The sequence below is a fragment of the Strongylocentrotus purpuratus genome, unplaced genomic scaffold (assembly GCF_000002235.5).
Source record: "Strongylocentrotus purpuratus isolate Spur 01 unplaced genomic scaffold, Spur_5.0 spur5_scaffold_4, whole genome shotgun sequence".
Classification (NCBI taxonomy): Eukaryota; Metazoa; Echinodermata; class Echinoidea; order Camarodonta; family Strongylocentrotidae; genus Strongylocentrotus; species Strongylocentrotus purpuratus.
In genome coordinates this window covers 27,403,337-27,426,592 of record NW_022145610.1, presented here as the reverse complement: position 1 = coordinate 27,426,592, position 23,256 = coordinate 27,403,337, and the positions used below count along the sequence as shown (strand labels likewise).

At 36.3% G+C, this 23,256-nt stretch overlaps 1 protein-coding gene across 1 annotated transcript; it reads left to right on the top strand.

Moving 5' to 3' along the window:
• Positions 1-1,947: 1,947 nt before the first annotated feature.
• LOC100894022 lies at positions 1,948-10,441 on the top strand. Its single transcript, XM_030997280.1, has 9 exons — positions 1,948-2,160; positions 4,200-4,417; positions 4,705-4,936; positions 5,122-5,395; positions 6,567-6,829; positions 7,430-7,661; positions 8,167-8,267; positions 8,592-8,768; positions 9,341-10,441. The coding sequence occupies exons 1-9, from the start codon at positions 1,975-1,977 to the stop codon at positions 10,127-10,129; spliced, it is 2,472 nt and encodes an 823-aa protein (XP_030853140.1). The 5' UTR covers positions 1,948-1,974; the 3' UTR covers positions 10,130-10,441.
• The last annotated feature ends 12,815 nt before the right edge of the window (positions 10,442-23,256 follow it).

The following is a 23,256-nucleotide window of genomic DNA, read 5'->3' as shown; positions in this document are numbered from 1 at the left end:
ACACCGGTAGTCCCTGTAATGACAGTCCACAACACGCCTTGGTTCGCTGCTGCTCAGATGGTGTTATGTATCTCTAATTTATTGGAATACAAACCATTTCTAACACACAATGTAACATAAGGAGTTTGTGGATCACACAGTGTAAGAATGTGGAAGTGATACTTTTGGGTTATCAACCAAACCAAATTTGTTTCTATGTCTTGGTACAGTGGCTTTGAAAGGCATATTCCAGTACAAACCAGAAGTGGTTTTGTCAAGAGTAGACCGCATCTTTGAGAAGATGGAACATATGAGAAGAAGAGACAAGATGTATCTCTACATGCTGCTTGATGAAGTCGGCAAGACAAATGCAGATGTAAGACGAAGGCTTTTGCAATACTTTATTGCATCGCCTTTAGGCATAACAAAAACAACATGTTGTATTGCCCTTTGCGACCGACCCCAAAATCTTGTAATCTAAGGTCGGCTTTTTTTAAACCGCTTTTTAGAAGAAAAAAATGTTTAATGAATACACAAATATGTTTTAAAGCATTCAAAACTGAGAAATATAAGCCCAAAGAGGGAGAAGAAAAAAAAAAGGTTAAAAAAAAGAAAAGATTTCCGACCGACCGATCGACCCATATGTTGGCCCCTAAAGGGCAATACAACATCTTTTGTTTAATGCCTTATACAGTGCGTCCCAGAAAAAACGAATTATCGGTGTAGATGGGAGACTTAAAGCATGGCTGATTGTCATCGAAACGGAGTTAAGTCTTTTGTCAATTCTGCTAGTTGCTACGGCAGGCAGCAAGTGAAAACGAATTCGTTTCATAAAATTATGGAAATGCAAGCACTAATTTAAACAAACATATTTTTGTCATTCCTTGCTCATTTTGCCTGATTGAGTCATATGAAAGGGCAAGGACCCAACTTTCTAGAAATGTAATTTTCTCTTTGAAATTCAGATACTGTCCGCCAAATGATTTTTTGGTTTCCTCTCTTCAAATTCATTTAAATCACTCATGCATGGAATATGCATCATGTAAATGGCTTCAAATGAAAGAGGAGGATCTCAGCTTTCCAAACATGTGTCATTTATTATTTATAAATGTGAATAAGTTATGATAAAACATCGATAATCTTCGGTTTCGTTTTTTCTGGGACGCACTGTAGAAATCATGTTCGGATTATGTAATATGTCATTGTCATGATCGCAAATTTCAATAGGTAAAGCACTGGGCTATTGACAAATTTCGCTAGGTTGATTTTGAACCTGTGCACCCCATGCAGGCGAGTACAAAGGGGGGGGGGGGAGTTTGGGGGGTTAAACCCCCCCCCCCTTGGTATTTTTTATTGTGTAACCCCCCCCCCCCCCCTTTGGATTTTTTTTTTTTTATCTTTAAAAAAAAAAAAAAAAAAAAAAAAAAAATATTCCCACGGCTGACCTCAAAAAGATGACCTCACCCCCCCCCCAACGGAGCAAAATGTCAAATTTTCAAATTTCGAGACAAAAAAAAAAATGTCCTCTTACCCCCCCCCCCCCCCCCCCCCCCCCGATTTTTTTTTGTTTGGGCCCCCCCCCCCCCTCCCCATAAAAAAAGTGTCCTCTACCCCCCCCCCCCCCCCCCCCGCTTATTCAGCGGCTGGCTGAGTCGTTGCGAAATTTTCGGCCCGATTTATAAATGTTAACCCCCCCCCCCCCCCCTTGAAAAAATCCTGCGTACGCGCCTGACCCCATGTCATGCTGCCCGGATAATGTGTTCCACCGTTCCAAGTTAAATGTCAGACTTTAAGCTTACTACTATACTTCGTCCAGTCTACTTTCAATTATAATAAATGTTATACGAAAGAAATATGAAGAAATAGTCTTAGGCGTATTTTGATGTATGGACATTTCGAAGATTAACACTATGAAAATACCTAAAATGTCAAAATAATACCTTGCCTAATATCCTTGTTGTTTTCGTTCAGGTTCTGGTACCGCATATTGACCTGATGTTTAAGGACATTTGTGACACCTCTCTGTCGAACATGGCTTTCATGACTCTGGCCAACATCTCCATTGGTCACGCAGAACATTTTGTCAAGCATTTAAACAGGTGTCTTAAAGCCTGGGAACAGATTCCTTACACTGTAGCCTCCGCCTGTAAGATAATTGCCAGCATTGGCCGAGTTAACAAGGTATTTAGTCATCGATAGTCCTAGAATCTGACTATTTCATTTTTGGATATATCGCTCCGCTGAGATAACGTTTGGCTTCAAAATATTTTTGTTTTAACTTCTAAAAACTGCTGTATTTTCTGTCTACTAGAAATAGATCTTTGTAAAAGGGACCAATATCAAAATTCCTTCCCTCAAAACTCAAACAAATGCTGGAATGCATACGATTATCGCAGAAGAACCTCCGGCACGTAAGTGGTTTAACATAGAGGCGATTTATTAGGTGGTCTGTCATCGACTGATTACCTATTAGTTTCGTCAGGATTTTTCTTTTTTTATTTATTTATTAGGTGGTCTGTCGTAGACAGATCACCTATTGTTTTCGTCAGGATTTTTCTTTCTTTATTATTTATTTTTATTTATTTCTCCCCACTTTTTTGTGCCTACGATAACTCAAGATCAGTTTTGTCAATTTCGTTCAATTTTGGCACAGCCATAGGTCATTGTCATGAGACGTGACAGTAACATTTTCAAGGTCATCAAGTCTTCATGACGTCATCCAGGCGCCATTTTTTTTTTTTTTGGTACTTACAACTCATGATCGTATCTTCATAACGGAAAGGCATTTCTTATTCATATTTATCATGATTAAGGTCAATATCCGTCCGGTCAATTTCAAGTAAAAAAATGCGCGCGTATGCGTACGTCCGCGCGTCAGCGAGCGCGCAAAAAAATAAAAATGCTCGAAATCGTCTTAAATTCATTTTGCATACGTTTTAGGCCTTTTTAAGCATTTTGCAAAAAAAAGCGCGCATGCGCGCGCATTTCCGCGCGTAATTGCATTTCACAACATAAAATCGCCAAATTTTCTCCGTCATCATATTTGACACATTTTGCCAAGCAATTTGATACCTTGTTCATCTTCTTCTGAGCATTAATAAGAGAATGAGCGTCCGTTTAAAATACATGTCCGTTCGTGCGAGCTCTTGTAATACATAGCATATAATGGCAAAAACATGCCTATACAAAATCCATTGTAGCTCTTTAAGATGCCAATTGACCCCTAATTCTATTTTCATATATGGATAGAGTGTGAATTGTAGATATGATTTCATGTCTCATTTGACCCTCAATAAACTCATGACGTCATCATAATGGCCCCTGAACTCAAAATTTCTATTTGCTTATTATGACGTCAGCATATTTTTAGAAAATTGATTGTATCTCTGTAAATATTGATCGATTTTCCTCCAAATTTGGATATGTTCTAGCTGAGACAATTTTCTACAAATGCGTTTGCCACTATATTTCTTTTTGACAAACTAAGGCATCATGGCGTATTTTTGCGATTATAGGAGGCATGTCAATTTTCTCATTTTGCGTGCAGTATCTATGGGACATGAATTTTTCTCAAAACTGGATTCTACATTCCCGTCTTTCGCGAGCAATATCATCATGATCATCTTTGTTTACATGTCTATATAACTTTTCCCTTTCTCTATATAGTTTCTGCTTGGTTTTTGTTGATTTTTGAGTATGTTGTAGCTGAGACTATATGCTATATAAATGTCCCCTCATTTTTTCAATCAGTTGTCAGGATCATGATCATCATCATTAGTGTCATCATGATCATCATCATCATGGTCTGATCATGATCATCAACATCACCATGATCATGATCATTATCATCGATATCATTAACAATTTCGTTATTATCATCATCTAACATTTTCATCACCATTACTATCATGATCATCATCATGTTCATCGTGATCATCATTATCATGATAATTGTTTAATTTTATTTTATTGAACGGTTTATTAAAAATACTGAACAAGGCAGCCCGATATCTATATTACATTCAGTTTAGTGAGTTTACAATAAAGATTTTCAAAAATCAAGTGAGAGAGATTTGGTCTTAGGTACATGCATGATGTAAGCTGAAAATAAAAACATGTTAACAAAAAAAAAATCCATTATATTTTGAGAGAAGAAGTCACACCCCTGCTCACAGAAAACTAACTTTTTATGATTGTGGGTATTATTTTGCTTTCTTCAGAAAGAGGCAGAGAGGTGTTTGAAGATCTTTTTCGGCAAGGTGAACAGCATCGATCCAATGTGGATAAGCGTCATCTTAATGGAGGTGAAGAGGATCGGTCAGGCACACAAGGAATGTCTAGATGTATATCGACCGCAGATTGAGAAACTGAAGACATGTCAGCAGATGGGCGTACCAGACATGGTCCAGTCCATGATAGATTTTCTGGATGACAGAAGGTACGTCAATATGATCCTTGATTAGCATGATGAGTAAAACTTGTGAGATAATTAAGACTGCTGATGATTGTTAGCAAGTTATTTGTAGGGGAGTTATTTGATCCAATGCAATGGTCATGCACTTGCGGCAGCCATTATTTAATTCCTATCCTTTGATCAACATGAACTTAATGGTTTCCAGAGAGAAAGATAAATATACTTTTATCTGCCATACGATAGAGGCTGCAGCAAAGGAATTTAGAAAAAAAAACATTATCATGATATACACCTTTGAATCTCATTTTTAGTCTTCATGGCCTCAGTGAAGAAGTGGCAGAACAGCGAGAAGACATCGACAACTTGGATTCTCGCGTGACGAACACAGAAAACGACGTCACAAGAATCGACGAGACCGTGGACCAGCAGGGTGATGAGATTCAGAACGTGAAGAACGAGGTCAACGAGCAGGGTGAGAAACTTGATGAGCTGAAGGAGGTCGTGGATGAAACGGTGGAGAATGTGGAGGAGATTGACCACAAGGTAATTAAAGGTTGATGATGATAAAATGTTTTTTTTTCTCTTACAGACTTTGAGTCCATTGAGTCCATCTCCCATTGAGTCATATCAAATAAATTTGTGCTGATGTGTCAAAGGTCACAATAATGATATTCATGTCATATATTGTCCAAGTAGTAAACAACCTTTGAACTCTCTTCGAATTGCAGACGATCACCAACGCGCCAAAATGGTCACGTGACGTCTCAAAGATGTTAAACCCCGAGCATGAGCATGACTGGAGATTCTTGGCCGTTCGTCTCGGCTACTCTGGTGAAGACATTCGCAACTGGGCCCTGTCACCTGATCCTACCATGGCTATCCTGGCTGAATGGTACACGACTCATAAGAGCAGTGATGCCGCCTACGCCATACTAAGTGCGCTGGAAGACATGGGAAGAACTGATGCGACAGAAATCATCACGCAATCTCTAGAAGAAGCAGGTTTGAAAGATTTGTCCTTGTTTAAAGTTGGCAATAGGGAATCAGAATATAGGCTGTGTGTCCTCCAAATATCAAAGGGTTAGATGTATCACTGAAACCATCCAAACCGTAATGGTCGGACACTTTCTAAAATTTGCAATATACCAAACCGATAGAGCGCATTTCCTGGATTTTACTCAATTCATTTTGAAACAGACGTCGGCCAACTTATACAAAGTATCATCTTCACTTAAAATGCTGACCACTATCTGTAACAGTTCATCGATGTTTAGCTTTATCAAAACATTGATTCACTTGGAGAGAAGTAATTTGCAGCTTCGTAGCACAAGTAAAGACCGACCTAGAACTATTTAGATCTTCTAAGTGATTAGTCAAAAATATTTCCTGATACAAATGCGGCCTACCTCATCTGTCCTAGCCATACATCCATGCAAGAGAAACATTAAAACAATGTGAAAGTTCTAATAAACGTTGAATATCCCTCTGACACCAACACAATAGAAATGGATTTTCACATTTCAGAGGGTGAAGAATGGTTTACTCCAAGGTTTAAATGTCCCTAGACACGTAATACTTGGTAACTAATAAACTTGATATTTATTTCAGAGATTGGTCAGGATTCAAGAGCCAACTTAAGATTTGAAACGTTTGTACGAGAAAGCTATAGAACCATCCGGAATGAACAACGAATGATGCACCAAAGAACTACTCAACTGGAACAAAATTTGATTGAAACAGAAAAAAGATTGACTTGCAGATTAGATTCAAATTCATTGTCTGATATTAGAACAAGGCCCTACCTCAACATCAATATAGTTAAAAACGTCGTAGCCTTACCAGAATTTCATCCCAGGCCTTTTGGAATATATGGAATATATTACAGAGACAGGAATTCAAGAGAGAGTCCTCTCAACACATTTCCTTGCAGGTTCATGATTGTATATACTGATTTTCATTTTGGTGGTCATTCATTTGTAAACGGAAGCTTAGAAATATGCGTTTACTAATCATCTGCCCGCCGCCGGATGCATGGGAATAGTCTGAGGATCCCCAGAGACGACAATTTCAGTATATCTACCATTTATTGGTACAAATTGGTCTAAATATAATGTTATACATCACGAGTAGAAACTTGTATTATTAAAATCAACATTAACTTTCTACTGACCAGAACTGTTATTGCCCCAGGCTTCTCCGGATGAGTCAGATAAGCCTCCGACGGTATTCCTGAGCTACCAGTGGGACCACCAGCCCGAAGTGAAGGCCATCAAGAAGCATCTAGAGATGGCTGGGTTTCCTTGCTGGATGGACATTGGTCAGATGGGTGAAGGAGATCAGTTGTTTGCTAAGATCAGCCAGGGTATGAGATCATCCAAACTGGTACTCTGCATGGTGACTGAGAAATACTCAAACTCGGAGAATTGCAACAAGGAGGTAAGACAAGGAATGCTGAAAAGTTTGTCATGTGGCATCGTGCATCAAATTTTGCATGGTTTCAGTTGTTCAGTCCAATACCTCATGGAATACAGTGTCATCAGAGGATTAATTCAATTCAATAGAACCCTGGAACTTATTAAAGGGCTATATTTTATACTAATGATGAGGTTTAGTCTGCCTACAGAGTATCTATTGCAGCAACTGGCCATTGTAGATTTTGAAATTCAATGCCATACATGAAATTTGAATCGTCGGAGGCGGTTTGTGACCTAGTCAAATGCCTCGAACTCATTATTTATATTGTATATCCCACCGCTGCCACCATGACAAACTAGCACAACAAACATGATTATATTATTGCTGCCAGCATTTTACAACAGTTAGAAATTACACAAATTCATCGAAAGTCATGATTTACGTGCTCATCGTGAATGAACACAATCTGCCCCGAGTCAGTGGTAAACACAGAACTTAATTATGCATGATACGCATATCGAGAATGTACTGGCAAATTGAAATCTTGGCTAGGTTAAAGACCAATGCAAATCGCTTTGACTCCTCTTTCATTTCCGTTGGTTTAATTCTCTCGTTATTAAGGTGAACCTCGCCAACCTGCTGAACAAACCAATCATCCCTATCCTCATAGACCAGACTCAGTGGCCTCCTCAAGGAGCTATGAGTATGTTGTTTGCGCAGCTTCTTTTCATCCAGTTCTACAACGACAAGGAATACGTGAGAGGAGAGAAATTCTGGGAGGACGCCAAGTTTTCGGAACTTTTGGGACAGATTTCTTATCATGCGAATCCTGATGAAAGCATGATATCCGATGGTACGAGAATAAAAGATAGTTCCATTAAATCTTTGGATGTGTCTTTACTGTAATTTACAGCTTCTATCATTTGTTCCATACCTTAAGATATGCCATACATAACCAAATTGATTAAAATAATACTATTCTGAACTAATGAGGTTGTGGATATGGTGTGGTATATGAGACAGAAATACATTGTCCTGCAGTATCTAAGACTCTAAGATGCATTATTGAATCAATACACATGAAACCATTGGAAACTGCTGAAGACGTTGTCATGAACAAGTAGAGAACAAATCGTTTTCTAATAGCATGTGCAAAAAAGACTTTGAACCTGTTTCTATTAAAGTTTAGCTCATCATACTGCAGTTTCCAAGTTCTAAGGCTTCAAAAGAAACAGCAAATATAAAACAACCCGTTTGAATGACTGAGCGCTAGAAAGACAAGACAACCCAGTTAACCCAATCATTACTCATCAGCAATCCTCTGTCCACATCCTGACGTAACGTTTTTCTTTATACAGAATATCGTGACTGGATTCCTCAGGTGGAAGATAAACCCGTTACTGTTAAGAAGGTATCCGAGGAAGCAAAAAGCTCACATGCGCAGCAGAACCAAACCATGGTAATACATGTTATCCCACATCAGTATCCCACATAACCGGGTGGTCGCATGACAGATAGTTGCCCTGGGCCTATATAATGCATTTTCATTGTTATTCGTCCATTAGTGTTGTCGCTTAATCTAAGTTCTACTTCAAATTTTCTATGCCAAATAATTTGGCCCCCATCCCACTATCTTAATTACAAACGTCCTTTAACGGCTTTAAATTCCCGGGCCAGTTAACTATTTGCATAGTTGTATCCTTCATGTGAATATATTTCGAACTCTTCTCAGTATTTTAAAATGTGTTTCTCTTGTATTCTCTTCTGTTTAACAAAAAATCAGGAGTCAACCGAAGCTCCATCTATATTCATCTCTTACCAATGGGACAAGCAACCTGAGATTAAGAGACTGTTCTCGCGTCTCACTGGTTTGGGTTACCACTGCTGGCTGGATATCAATCAAATGGGTGGTGGGGATCCACTCTACTCCAAGATTGATAAAGGAGTGAGAAATGCAAAGGTATGATATTAATGCTCTACCACGTGGTAAAGATAAAAATTACTCCTTCATATGTTCCTCTTTAAAGACTAAAATACAGAGTATGTGTTGTACGCAGTGATGGGTTGGTAGTAAAACTATTCATTAACTACTAGCAATCACCGATTAAATATTTAGGCTAGGATCCGTTGGACTGACTCATACTTCAGTTCCAATTCTTACAAAACCATGTCATAAGTGCACTTAAAACGTGGGCTTTTGTGGATCAAGAATTTCAGTGCATAAAGGCCGGCTCTTCTCCATTGTGGGGATATTTCAATGTATAACTCTCTTTAAAAAAAGTGTGAATTTTTACTCTATGTTCACTTTCTTAGTCAGTGATGTCAGTGATCGCTTGTTTAGGAGTGAATATCGATTGATTTTTAGATTGCTCTCTAAGGAGAAAAGAGTTAATGTTCACTCTATTTTCACTACATTGTCACTCTCCAGAGGAGTCACTTCAGTGATCATCTTATTTTCTTTTAGAGAGAGAGTAAGAAACAAATTATAAAATGATTTTTTATATCTTAATATTATATGATTTTATTTGCCAGGTCGTCGTTTCCTGCGTCACTCCTAAGTATTCCCTCTCCGCCAACTGCAGGAGAGAGATCAGTCTCTCTGACGCACTCCGTAAACCCATCATTCCCCTGCTGCTTGAAGAGATGACATGGCCACCAGAAGGTCCAATGAGCATGACCATCACCCAGCTTCTCTACATCGACTTCACCAAAAAGACCACTCAGGCCAGCTTTGATGATGACAAGTTTGAAGAACTCATCGAGAAGATCAAGGAACATGCGGAACCGACGCTTCAGGTCGTGCCTCCAGGCAAACAGGATGAAACGAAGGTGACAAGTCAAGAACAGTCACCAACACCTACGCCCAAAGAAGAAGGAACCACAGAGACAAGCGAGATAAAAGACATACCATCTTCTGCTGATGCCAGTGAAAGTGACACCAAGCCGGTCGAGGAAGTTCCTGCAGCCGTTGAGGGGAGTGCCACTCCACAGGAACAGGCATCTTCTCCACAACAGCAAAACAGTCCAGCTGAAGCACCAACTGCAGAACAACAGGATGAAATGAAGTTGACGAGTCAAGAACAGTCACCAACAGCTACGCCCAAAGAAGAAGGAACCGCAGAGACAAGCGAGACAAAAGACATACCATCTTCTGCTGATGCCAGTGAAAGTGACACCAAACCTGTCGAGGAAGGTCCTGTAGCACCACCTGCAGAACAACCATCACTAAAGCAGAGTGATAAATCACCAGTAAAAAAGCCTTCTTCGCTCCCTCCATCTGAAAAGAAGAACAAGAAATCATCTACCTGTTTGCTTCTTTGATGATGCATTGGGTTAGCTCATCAAACTTTCTATGTGCCAGTTTAATATTAATGTGGTCTTTTAATACTGGTATTTGATTACAGCTGATTTTACTTATTCTTCCGCCTTTTTCTGAAAACAAACTACCCATTATGATATATTTTCCTACTAACAATATACACAATTATTTAACTTCATTTATGCCAAGTGAATGCACCCATGGCACTGTTTAACCAATGCATACTAAGTATACTAATAAAATGATGAATGTTTATTTTAATATTCGATATCTTAAATTTAGACGTAAGACTTCTACATAAACATATGCACTTTTTGAAAGCTATATTTTAAAAAGAATTGAACAAAAATGGTTTATTGTGGTTTTCTTTTATAAATTTGTCAATCTACATAAACTTAAAAACAGTTCTACGCTGTCACTCATATAGGTGGAATATTTTTGTTTTACCCCAATTCATGGAATTATTTTAAAAACAATTAAAAAATTAAATAGATCTTGATGGAAGTATACATTCTCAGATTTTATTGAAAAATAATTTGCAAGCGTGTGTTTTGCGTGACTGCTAAAGCATGTGTATGCTTCTATGCTTATCAAATAGGGGACCTACGCCCTTAAGTCATAAATGACAGTAATGAGGAATAATGCCCCACAAAAGGGCACTAATATAGCACATCAACACGGTTTTTATCCTGGGGCCTCACAGTTACGAGGCCATTGATTTATCACTGAACCATGACTGTACGCAGCGGGGGGCTAGGATAGGGGGCAGTTCTCATAAATAAAGAAAAGAAACGAAAATGCAATAATTTTTCAATAATTTAGTGCATTTTATCCAAAAAATTACTAGATTTTGTTCGCTCTCTCTCTCTCTCTCTCTCTATTCTCTCTCTCTCTCTCTCTCTTTCTCTCGTTCTCTCTCTCTCCCTCTCTCTCTCTCATAAGTCCCTCTCCACGCTCCCTCTGTAATATGATTATGAATCTGACGAAAATGAAACACTTTTATTTTGGAAGTGTTGTACCTAATGGTTATATATGGTGGTTCATTAAAAAAATATTTTGTGTGCCCATGCCTTGAGCCATAAAGGATGGCCGTCCAAAGGATTTGTTTATGTTGGGGACCGGGGTAAAATGCAATAAATTATTGAAAATTTATTGCATTTTCTTTTTTTTTTATTTATGGAAACTGCCCCCTACCCTAGCCACGCGGCGTACAGTCATGGTTCAGTGACAAAACAATGGCCTCGTAACTGTGAGGCCCCAGGATCAAAACCGTGTCGATGTGCTATATTAGTGCCCTTTTGTGGGGTATTAATCCTCATTACTGTCATTTATGACTTGAGGGCGTAGGTCCCCTAGTTAATAAGCATAGTAACATACACATGCTTTTAGCAGTCCCGCAAAACACACATTGGCAAATTAGTATTCAATAAAATCTGAGAATGTATTATATTATCTATATCTTTTATTTTTAAATAATTTTTTAAATACTTCCATAAATTGGGGTAAAACTAAAATATTCTACCTTTATGAGCGACAGTGTATCTACACAGTGCAACGCACTTTCACTGAAGATGGAGGTACTATCTACACAGGGCAACGCACTTTCACTGAAGATTATCCAAAAGCGCACTAAAACAGGCGTAATTAAGCGCGCATTACCATTGAGCGCAATTAAAGAAAACACATGCGCGCACCGCACCCTCAAGAGGTTGGGTTAATCTTTTTTGGTGTGAATTTGGGCCTAGGTGTCTTTTATGTAAATGCATACACGTCTTTTCCTTTTTGTATTTAAATTGTTTTAGATGTGGAATATAAAGCAAATAATCACCTTTTGGTTTCAGGCGATGGCAAGCTATTACTTCCTCGTCGATCAGAATTTACTTCCGTAGAGCCCGATGCTGAACTCAATTCAGCCATTCGGCAAGTATTGGAAAGTCTTCTCAAAGACGACGAATTTGTAAATCAGCTCACTCGAACAATTCAAGGAAAGCTTCTGAATGATTTAAAGGAGTCAATTTGTCAAGAATTTTTGGACTCGTTGGAATTTAATTCTGCACATCAAGGGGATGTGATGGCGGCAATGAGAAAGGAAATAGATGAATTAAAGGAAGTGAATGATGATGCTGAGCAGTACTCTAGACGTACATGCCTTGTGATAAGTGGTGTACCTGAGAGGATGAATGAGAATACCGATTCCAGAATCATACAATTCTGCAAGGAGGACCTCGATGTCGATATCAAGATGGATGACGTCGAGCGTAGTCATCGACTTGGGCAGCAGAAACCCGAAAGCGACGGATCGACGAAACCGCGCATCGGGACGACCAGCTATAGCCACACACCCAGGAATATCATCGTTAAATTCAATAGCTATCGCACCCGAGAGCAAGTCTACAGTGCACGATTCAAGCTAAAGAATCTTAGCGATGAGAATAATCACCATGTCTACATCAATGAAAGCCTCACTAAGAAGCGGAAAGAACTACTCTGGAAGGTTAGAAACAAATTCAAGAAAATCATTGATAAGACATGGACACAAGATGGACGTATTTGCATTAAACTGAAAGAAGGAAAAGGAAAAGTGAATGTCACAAGAGAGAAAGACTTAGACAAACTGAGCGTATATATGAGAGATTCTGCTATATAATTTGAACTACGGTGTTTGAGCCTCCACCCACAGATGGTGGTGCTGGAGAAATTATTCATGAACTTGTATGTACCTGTTTGCCATTTCGAAACAATTTACTCTTTGTAACAAAATGGAGGTATTATTAGAGATAAAATCATCTCAAATTAATGCCAGCTTGGCTCATGTTGAGAATTTCAAGCGTTAAATTCAATTTAATTGAGAAGGAGACGAACGTTATTTCAAATTAATTGTATTTATGTTTCAAGTTTTTCTTGTCCTATTTCATCATTTTAACCATGGTCAATGTTTTTCCTTGTTATATATGTGAGAAACCCGTAAAGTATAATCAAAAAGCGCTACTTTGTACAAAATGTAACCAATGGATACATATTTCATGTGGAGATGTATCTTCCAAACAATATGATGATAAAACTGAACAATTTCACAATTGGCAATGTACCAAATGTATTTCCCTAGAAATGCCGCTTTGGAATGTTGAGGATATAGTAAAAGATAGAAATGTGAGCTTGAACCATACACATTCTGTTGATATAGACATTGACTTAAGTACGAATACCTGTACCTCTGTAAATGACTTTCCAAAGGTTAAAGGATTGAAAATTGCACATTGAAATATTCGTAGTCTTAGAAATAAGGTGGATGATCTGCAATTATATTTGAAAGAAAATCCGTACGAAATTCTGACCTTGTCAGAAACATGACTAAGTAAAAACATTTGTAATTCATTGTTACAAATTGATGGGTATCATTTTGAAAGACTAGATAGAGACGAAAAGGGAGGAGGAGTTGGATGTTTTATACAAACGAATATATCATATATTAGACGACCTGATCTTGAAGACCTTGAGTTAGAAATTATGTGGCTAGAGATAAGACTACACAATCACAAACCAAAGTATCTTGGAGTTGTATATCGTCCACCTAACAGTAGAAGTGCTTTTTTCAATAACCTAGAATTAATTTAGAAAATATATGTATGTTATCAAATGATATTGTAATATTAGGTGAATTAAATTGTAATATGTTAACTCAGAATAATCTTTCAAAGCAGATACATGATCTGAGTGACAATATGCATTTGTCTCAGCTGATAAGGACCCCGACACGTATAACCGTTAATAGTACAACCCTTATTGATCTAATTCTTGTGTGAAATAATTTGAAATCACTGGAGAGTGGCACACGGTCTATCGGTCTAAGTGATCATTTATTGATATACCTTGTATTGAAAGTAAAACCACCGCCCTCTATATGTTCTGTGAATACCTACCGTTCATTTAGAAACTTTAATGAAAATTCTTTCAAAAATGATGTTAAAGATATAAACTGGGATAATTTGTACTTAAACAATCACAATGTTGAGAATATGTGGAATATTTTCAAATGTAAGTTTTTGACTTCAAAGACATTTGTGATCTTCATGCACCGTATGTCACAGAAAGAAAACGTTCTAGGGGTCACCTTGGATTACCAATGAATATTTATGTATCGCAAGAGATAGGAATTGTTTTAAATGCAAATTTGATAAACACAGAACTACAGACTACTGGGAAAAGTTTAAAGAATTCAGAAATAGGGCAAATGTACTGAACAAGAAGTTAAAGAAACATTATTATAAGAATCTTTGCATTGAAAATGGTAATGATATGAACAAATCCTGGAAAGTACTCAAAAACTTACTCCCAATTCTGATCATAAAATTCTTGTAAATGACCAAATTGTAGTAGACAAAGAAAAAGTAGCAGAATTGTTTAATGAAAGTTTCAATAATAATCAAAGCCAACTAACAGGAGCGAATGATTCTCATCTCAATATAAATGCATTGCAAACATTACCGCAAACAGCACATGAATTCAAATTTACAGACATCGAGGAATGTTTTGTATTAAAAGAACTACTCAAGCTTGATGTTTCAAAAGCAGTTGGTATCGATGATCTTCCTCCAAAGCTACTTAAAATAGCTGCCCCACATATTGTTAGAGTCTTTAACAGTATTGTTCAATTGTTCATTGTCAAAAGGGTACGTTCCTCATGAATTCAAAGTTGGTAAAATAACCCCTATTCATAAAGGTGGAAACAAAATGGAATTAACTAACTACCGACCTATTTCCATTCTCCCCACAATGTCAAAGATATTTGAGAAAGCAGTGCACAATCAGATATACTCTTACTTAAACAAACATTCTTTGTTAAGTGAACGGCAATCAGGTTTTAGACCAGGGCATTCAACTCTAACATGCTTGACTGAAATAGTCGAAGGTATACTTGACAATATGGACAAAGGTCTGGTCACTGGAGCCATTTTTTCCTGACCTGAAAAAGGCGTTAGACGTTATACCACATCCATTGATTATTAAGAAAATGTTATTGTATGGTATTTGAGTACTTGAGTGGTTTGAATCCTATCTATGTAATAATCAACAATGTGTATTCTTGCAAGGGGCAAGAGTAATTTTCTAACTGTGAAATCAGGAATTCCACAAGGATCAATATATACTAGGGCCATTCATTTTCTGCCTCTATGTGAATGATATTTGTAACCTGCAACTCCATTCTAAGACAAAGATTTCCTTATATGCAGATGACACGGCAGTATGTCATCATGGAAAGGATTATAAATTTTGTGAATACAATCTCCAAAAAGATTTTTCCCATATCTTGAAATGGCTAAAATACAATGGACTGTTTTTAAATGCAAATAAAACCAAAACAATACTATTTGGTTCCAAAAGAAAAATTCAAAATAATAATATTTGTATTCGTTACAGTGACAATGTACTCGACTCAGTCGAAAGTATGAAATATCTAGGTGTAACACTAGACAAAAGTTTAACATGGTCGTTACATGTAAAAGAAGTTGTTAAGAAAGTATCGGGTACGATTGCCTGCATTAGACGTATAAGCAATTATATTTCCCGTAAGAATCTGATTACATTATACTATTCTCTTATCCTACCGCATTTAAACTACTGTAATTTAGTATGGGGAAATACTTCGAAACAAAATCTAACAAAGTTGCAAAAATTACAAAATAGATATGCACGATTAGTTCTTCGTGCCGAATATTTTACACCCCAAAATGTTTTAATGAGTAAATTGAAATGGCGGTCATTAGAGGAAAGAATTAGATATCAGAAATGCATCTTGATTTTTAAAATCATAAACGACCTATCACCACCATATCTAAATCCATGTATAAGTAAAAGACCGGTATTATATTCTACTCGTTATGCTTTAAACAGTCCATTATTCATTCCAAAATGTAAAACAAATTTTAAAACGAAAACCTTAGTGGTTTCGGCTAAAATATACAATATATTACCCTATCATATTAAAAATTGTAAGTCGCTGCAAAGTTTTAAAAAGAATGTCAAAACCTTTCAGTTTCCCTTGTAAACATATTTTAACGTTAATTTGACCTTTACTTATTACATTTCATTCATCTAGTTTTCTCAATTTGATAGTTGTATTTTTTCCCTTATAATTGTTAATGCGTGTTTTTCGTTACCTATGTTTAATTATTGTATATACAATGTATATTTTACCTTTGTATGTATGTTTGGATTCATGTTATTATTGTACATGTTTTTTATGTGAATCCAGGGCTCTCTGCCCAGGACCAAAATCCAGTTGAAACCAATTGGAACAAAACCAATTGAAACCAGTTGAAACCAATTGCCAACTGGTTCCAATTGAAACCAGTTGAAACCAATTGCCAACTGCATTGAAACCAGTTGAAACCAATTGCCAACTGGTTCCAGTTGCCTAATTGGTTTCAACAAACCAGTTGGCTTCAATTGGTTTCAATTGGTTTCAACTGGTTTCAATTGGTTTCAACTGGTTTCAATTGGTTTCAACTGGTTTCAATTGGTTTCAATTGGATCCAATTGAAACTTACAGTTGGCATAAACCTAATTAGTTATAAGTTAATTAGCTCTTGCATTAATTATCGCTCATGTCAACACAGAAGCATTGTTATATGTGTCTACATTAAGTACAATGTAAAGGGCATCATAATATGCAGACCATATAATATACTTAACAAGGAAGGCATTGCCATTATATATGTTTGTATTTGATGTATTTTGTACATGGTTAGTGTTTTACTAATCAACTTTTAATCTGTGTAATTACAAAAATATGTTACTAATGAACATGCTTATCATTGCTAATTAATCTTTATATTTATCTAAAACAAATGCATTACTTGCAAATGAAAATTAATTAATAAGTACATTGTAAATCAAAATAAATTACATAAAACATTGATCTGCACACAAGCAGATAATATGCAAATTAACTGGTTTCAATTGGATCCAGTTGGGTAACTGGAAATATTTCCAATTGGAACCAATTGTGTAACTGGAAATGAATTCTAACTGGAACCAATTGGGTAACTGGAAATTACTTCTAACTGGAAATGAATGCTAACTGGAACCAATTGGGTAACTGGAAATGAATTCTAACTGGAACCATTTGGGTAACTGGAAATTACTTCTAACTGGAAATGAATGCTAACTGGAACCAGTTGGGTAACTGGAAATAAATTCTAACTGGAACCAGTTGGGTAACTGGAAATGACTTCTAACTGGAACCAGTTGGGTAACTGGAAATGACTTCTAACTGGAAATGAATGCTAACTGGAACCAGTTGGGTAACTGGAAATGAATTTTAACTGGAACCAGTTGGGTTACTGGAAATGAATTCTAACTGGAACCAGTTGGGTAACTGGAAATGACTTCTAATTGGAAATGAATGCTAACAGGAACCAGTAATGGGTAACTGGAAATGACTTCTAACTAGAAATGAATGCTAACTGGAACCAGTTGGGTATAAGTGGAAATGAATTCGAACTGGAACCAATTGAGTAACAGGAAAATCATCTTACTGTTTCCAGTTGAAATATGACTTCTAACTGGAACCAATTGAGTAACTGGAAAAATTACCTTACTGGATCCAGTTGCACTTCTTATTGGTTTGAACTGGAAATGAGTACCCATAACAATATTTTCCAGTTCGGCAATTGGTTTCAACTGGAAATTTTATATTCCAATTGAAACCAATTGAAACCAATTGAAACCAGTTGAAACCAATTGAAACCAGTTGGAGATTTCAACTGGTTTCAATTGGATTTTGGTCCTGGGTGGGAGAGCAGGTTCAGAAATGAACTTGAATGAGACCACTCTGTTAAAATAAAACTATAATAATAATAATAATAAATAATAATGGATACGCTATCTTTCCTCAGCTTCGCTTCGGAAAAATAGCTACATCCAGATTGCCTCGGAAGTGATAGTTCGTCCCATCACCTTCACCAACGGTAATTATATATTTGCTTACTATATTCAACGAGGCGCAGCCGAGTTGAATGGAGCGCCTCATCTTTCACCGAATGCAAAATATTGTTCCATTGCACGAATAAAGACCATTCGCTACGTCACTAATTAGCTCACCATAATACTTGTACATCGTTAGTGACGTCAGAGTACAATAGTCCGAACAGATCAAACGGAATTGCACGGCTGCCGTTCAATGGTACTTTTAGCGCATGTCATGTGATCAAGAATTGAACAATGAGGTTGCAAGAATCTTAGTAGGCGTTGTATAAATTCATTTAATCTGACCCCAATAACTTACGATTCTCACGCTTCGCCTTTTTATCCAATTAGTCCATTGTAGACTTTTAGTGGAACGTAGGAAAACTCTGATTCAGTGGTGTGGAGGGTATTTATGTATGAGCTAGGGCCTACATTATTTTAATCCACTCAGTAGGATATAATTATATATCATTGTGTTAATGCCCCATATACTGTTATGTAGTACTTGTATTATTCCCCCCTCCCTTCAGTCATTCACCTTTCATTCACCTTTTTCCCACCTGCTCCACGATAAAACAGAACCCACTATCCCATTACTTTTTATTATAAACAATTGACCACTAATGACCACCCAAGATTTAGATTCCAGGATCGAACCACATTCCAATAACTATGACTCATACTAGGCCCAAACCCCAATCACTTACACTCTCCATAGCCACTCCCCATAATACCATGACAACCCTGACCATTGACCAATGATAAGCATGAATAAGTCACCCTTCCCAACATTGGTTTTCTCCCCAAACTTTCCTGAATGTAAAGTTGGAGAATGATAGGAACTTTGGTTTCAGCCATCACCCGCTGAACACGGGCTTTGAGATAGACTAGCTACGGGCATAACGAGAGATAATATTGTGTATCTCGGATTCTAGAGTCGTCTACTAGAGAGTCATTGTGTTATGTACTTAAGCAAGAAGATTGAATAAATGCTGCTGAAAACTGTAAACAAGCTCCTCGCCTCATCCTTTATGCTCCTCGCCTACAATCACCGATCCCTACACGACAATACACTACCGCCATATCACACTACCTTTTAGTTCATCAAAGTTTGATATTGAAATATCCTGGTAACGATATCGCCTTAACATATTGATTATTCGAGTCAATGCCGAACTTTAACCTACATGTGCGCATCATCGTGGGGAGTAAATTATTTAGTGTCATGTATTCTATGGAGGCGATGCGTACGTTGCGAAGCTTCCCGGTGCCATGGTTACGAATAAATATTACTTTAGAAGGGGTCGAGTATATTTCCTCTAGAAAATTCAAAGGATAATTGTGCGTCTATTGCAACGTAACAATGACAAAGCTATTCACTCATCCAGTGTGTACGGTATTAGTCTTGTACTGCATGCACAGATATAGAGAGAGAGAGAAAGAGAGAGAACGAGCAAGAAAGAGCGAGAGGGAGAGAGAGGGAGAGAGAGGGAGAGAGAAAGAAAGAGAGAGAGAGAGAGCGCGCTTACAGTTTGCCATACTACAGCGTCGACTGACGGCAGACAGGATCTAAAGCATGCAACCAATGAATGCAACTCAGTAAGAGATAATATATTTATGAACCTTGTCTATTGGACTCTTGGGTGATATAAAGGCTTTGGTGGACACCAGTATAGCTTCTGAATTAAGAAGGCAAGGAGTCTGCATTAGACTAACAATAAATTGTGGATATATTTCTAACATCAGAAGGAGTATTGTGACATTTATAAATGCGTGAGTATATCATTATCATGATTATATTGTTTGATAAATAGTAGGCAATGTTGGTGTTTCAATGAATTTAAAGGTGACATTAATTTGTTTGTATTAGCCATATAACGACTATAGCATGGCTACCATTCACAACGCGGTTGTGTTCTATAGTAAGGCTATCATATGACAATAATATGACTGAAAAAAGTCGAATAATTATTCATTGGTACTATAGCACGTAGAATATATTGTATTGTAAAATAGGCCTTTAAAAAGTTTTACAAGATCAAATATGAATACACAACAATAATCCATGCATGTTATCAAATTACATTTATCCCTTTATTTATCCTTTCTCTATTTACAAGATTTGGCTCAGACTCCATATACGGAAATCCTATAATTTTAACCATCATTACCATGATTTGAGCTTACACGAAGCTCACATTGAGGGTGTGACGGATTCTAACAGTGCATACTCATACTAGTACATGTTACATGCTAAAAGGCAGATAATGTTGGTTGATGTATTCTCCCCCCCCCCCCTTTTTAACCCCTCCCTTCCCCATCCACTCGACCCCTTCCCCTCACTCTCTGTCTCGCTCTCTCTTTCACCTCTCTCTTTCTCTTTCTCTGTCTTCACTCGCCCCCTCGATCTCCCTAACTGCAAACAGCATCATTATGTTCATAGCAACGCATATATAATACTCAATTCAATTCAATTCATCTTTATTCAACGATATAAAAGAAAAAAGTACAATACAATAAAATATATTGACATAATCATATAATACATGTATAAAATTAACATATCGTTAGGGGCAACCAAAAAAGATCAAGATCTTGTGGACTGGTGCCCCTTTGACAAAATTAACAAATTATAAGTAAAACATTAATAATAATCACAAGCGGACACATCCAACACACACACACACACACACTCACCCAAGAGAAGGGAAGGAGAAAAAGAGATTACATGTACAGTGTACATATATGAGGTAAACTTATTAAAAAGATATATGGAAATCAAGAAGTATATTTATGAATAAAGTGACTTTTAAGTAAGACTTTGAAGGAGGAGGCTGTTGAACATGGACGAATGATTGTATTTAAATTATTAAAAATCTTTGGTCCTACATGTTTAAAATAATTGTACATTTGCGTATAAGAAGTTAATGGAAGGTGAAATTGGGAAGCTGAACGTGTGTAATACTGATGAAAATCATTATTAAAGTTAAACAAATTAATTATATTGGCTGGGGCCATTTTATGTTTGAAATAATACATGAGTACTGCGACTTTAAATTTATATATATGATAAATATTAAGTGTTTTTAATTCAAAAACGAGGGGGCGAGATGGCGCTAAATAAGGTGACTTTGTACAAATGCGTAAGGTTTTTTTCTGCAGTTTATGAAATGGTTCTAATTTGCTTTTCCCAACGTTGGCCCAGGTAATGTTACAATAATGAATAAAAGGAAGTATAAGTGAATAATATAGCATGAATAAATGTTTTTTGGGTAGTATAGAACGCAATTTTCAGATAATTCCAATATTTTTAGAGATCTTTTTTAGTATGTACATACGATGGTCTTGAAAAGTAAGTTGATTATCCAATAAAACTCTGAGAAATTTCACGGAGTCAGAAACATTCAAGTATATATCATTAATTTTCACTTTGATTGTATGAGAAGGAAACTTAATATTAGGTTTAGAGAAATACAGAATACATGTTTTTTCATGATTAATTACTAACTTATTGAAATCAAACCAGTCAACTGTTTTGCCTAACTCTTCGTTAGTCTTATGTAGGAGCGTATTAAAGTCTTTATATGAGGAAATGATATTGGTATCATCAGCAAATAAAACAAAATGAAAAAATGAAGTAACATTACACAAATCATTAATATACAGCAAAAATAGCAAGGAACCGAGAATGGATCCCTGCGGAATTCCGCATTCAACCTTGGAAAAAGATGAATAAAAATTATTATACCTTGTATATTGGGACCTATTCTGTAAATAACTATTAAACCAGTTTAAAGCTACACCATGAATTCCAAAATACGGTAATTTATACAAAAGAATATTATGGTTAATAAGATCGAATGCCTTTGATAGATCAAGGAAAATACCAAGTGAATGAAAATTATTATGAATATTATCTAATAGTACATCATGTAGTTCAATCAGTGCAAGCTCACAAGAATGATTTGATCTGAAACCATATAGGGCATTAGTTAATAAAGTATTGTTATTTATATGATTAGCTATACGGTTATACATGATTTTCTCTAAGATCTTTGAGAAGCAGGGTAAAAAGGTAATGGGTCTATAGTTAGAAAAGAAATGTCTATCACCTTTTTTATAAACTGGAACTATTCTACCAATTTTCATGTTATTTGGGACAGAGCCAGTGCACATAGATAAATTAACAATATGAACCAAGGGAACAGCAATTGAATGAATGACTTTCTTAATAAGATGCATGTTAATGTAATCAATCCCCGCACTTTTAGAATTTTTCATTTTTTTTAAAACATTAATTATTTCTGTTTCACATGTTGGGTACAAATAAATCGATTTATTGCAAGAATGGCTAAGATAAGAACTAAAGTGAGTTTTCGGTGATTGATTTAACTTAGATTGAGCAAGAGCAGCAATGTTTGAAAAATAATTATTGAATTCTTCAGCAATATCATCATTTTCTATTTTAACATAATTTTTCATAAAAAAAGTGGGGAGTCTATCTTGCTTACTTTTCCCAATAAGCTCATTAATAATTTGCCAAACTTTTGAAAGATTATTTTTATTAACTTGTAGTAAGTCATAATAGTATTTTTCACGAGCAGTTTTCAACTCACGATTCAATATATTTCGATACCTTTTAAATTTATTATGAGATGTATCATTGCGTGTTTTACAATATTCTTTATAAAGCCTGTTTTTGTATTGATACATCTTAATAAAGAAAAGTAATCCATGATTTTCTTGGAGAAGAATTCTTTTTATGATTACCTTTCGAGCATTTATTACTAACAACATCATTAAACTTATTCAAAAAACGATCATATGCGAGTTCAACATTATCAAACTGAACAATATCAGACCAATCAAGATTAACTAATTCTTTTCTTATGAAATCAATAGTAGTAGAGTTAAGACATCTTCTGGATTTATTAGCATTAGTATTTTTATTTTCTTTGAGATTATTTTGAGTAATAGAACAAATTGGCAAGTGGTCTGTTATATCGTTATAAAATATATCAGAACTAATATCTTTATTGCAGACATTCGTAAATATATTATCTATAAGTGTTGTCGATGATTTACAAATACGTGTATTCTTCAACATTAGTATGGGGATCTCTATATACAACAGCAATGATAATGTTTCTTTTGTTTTGCA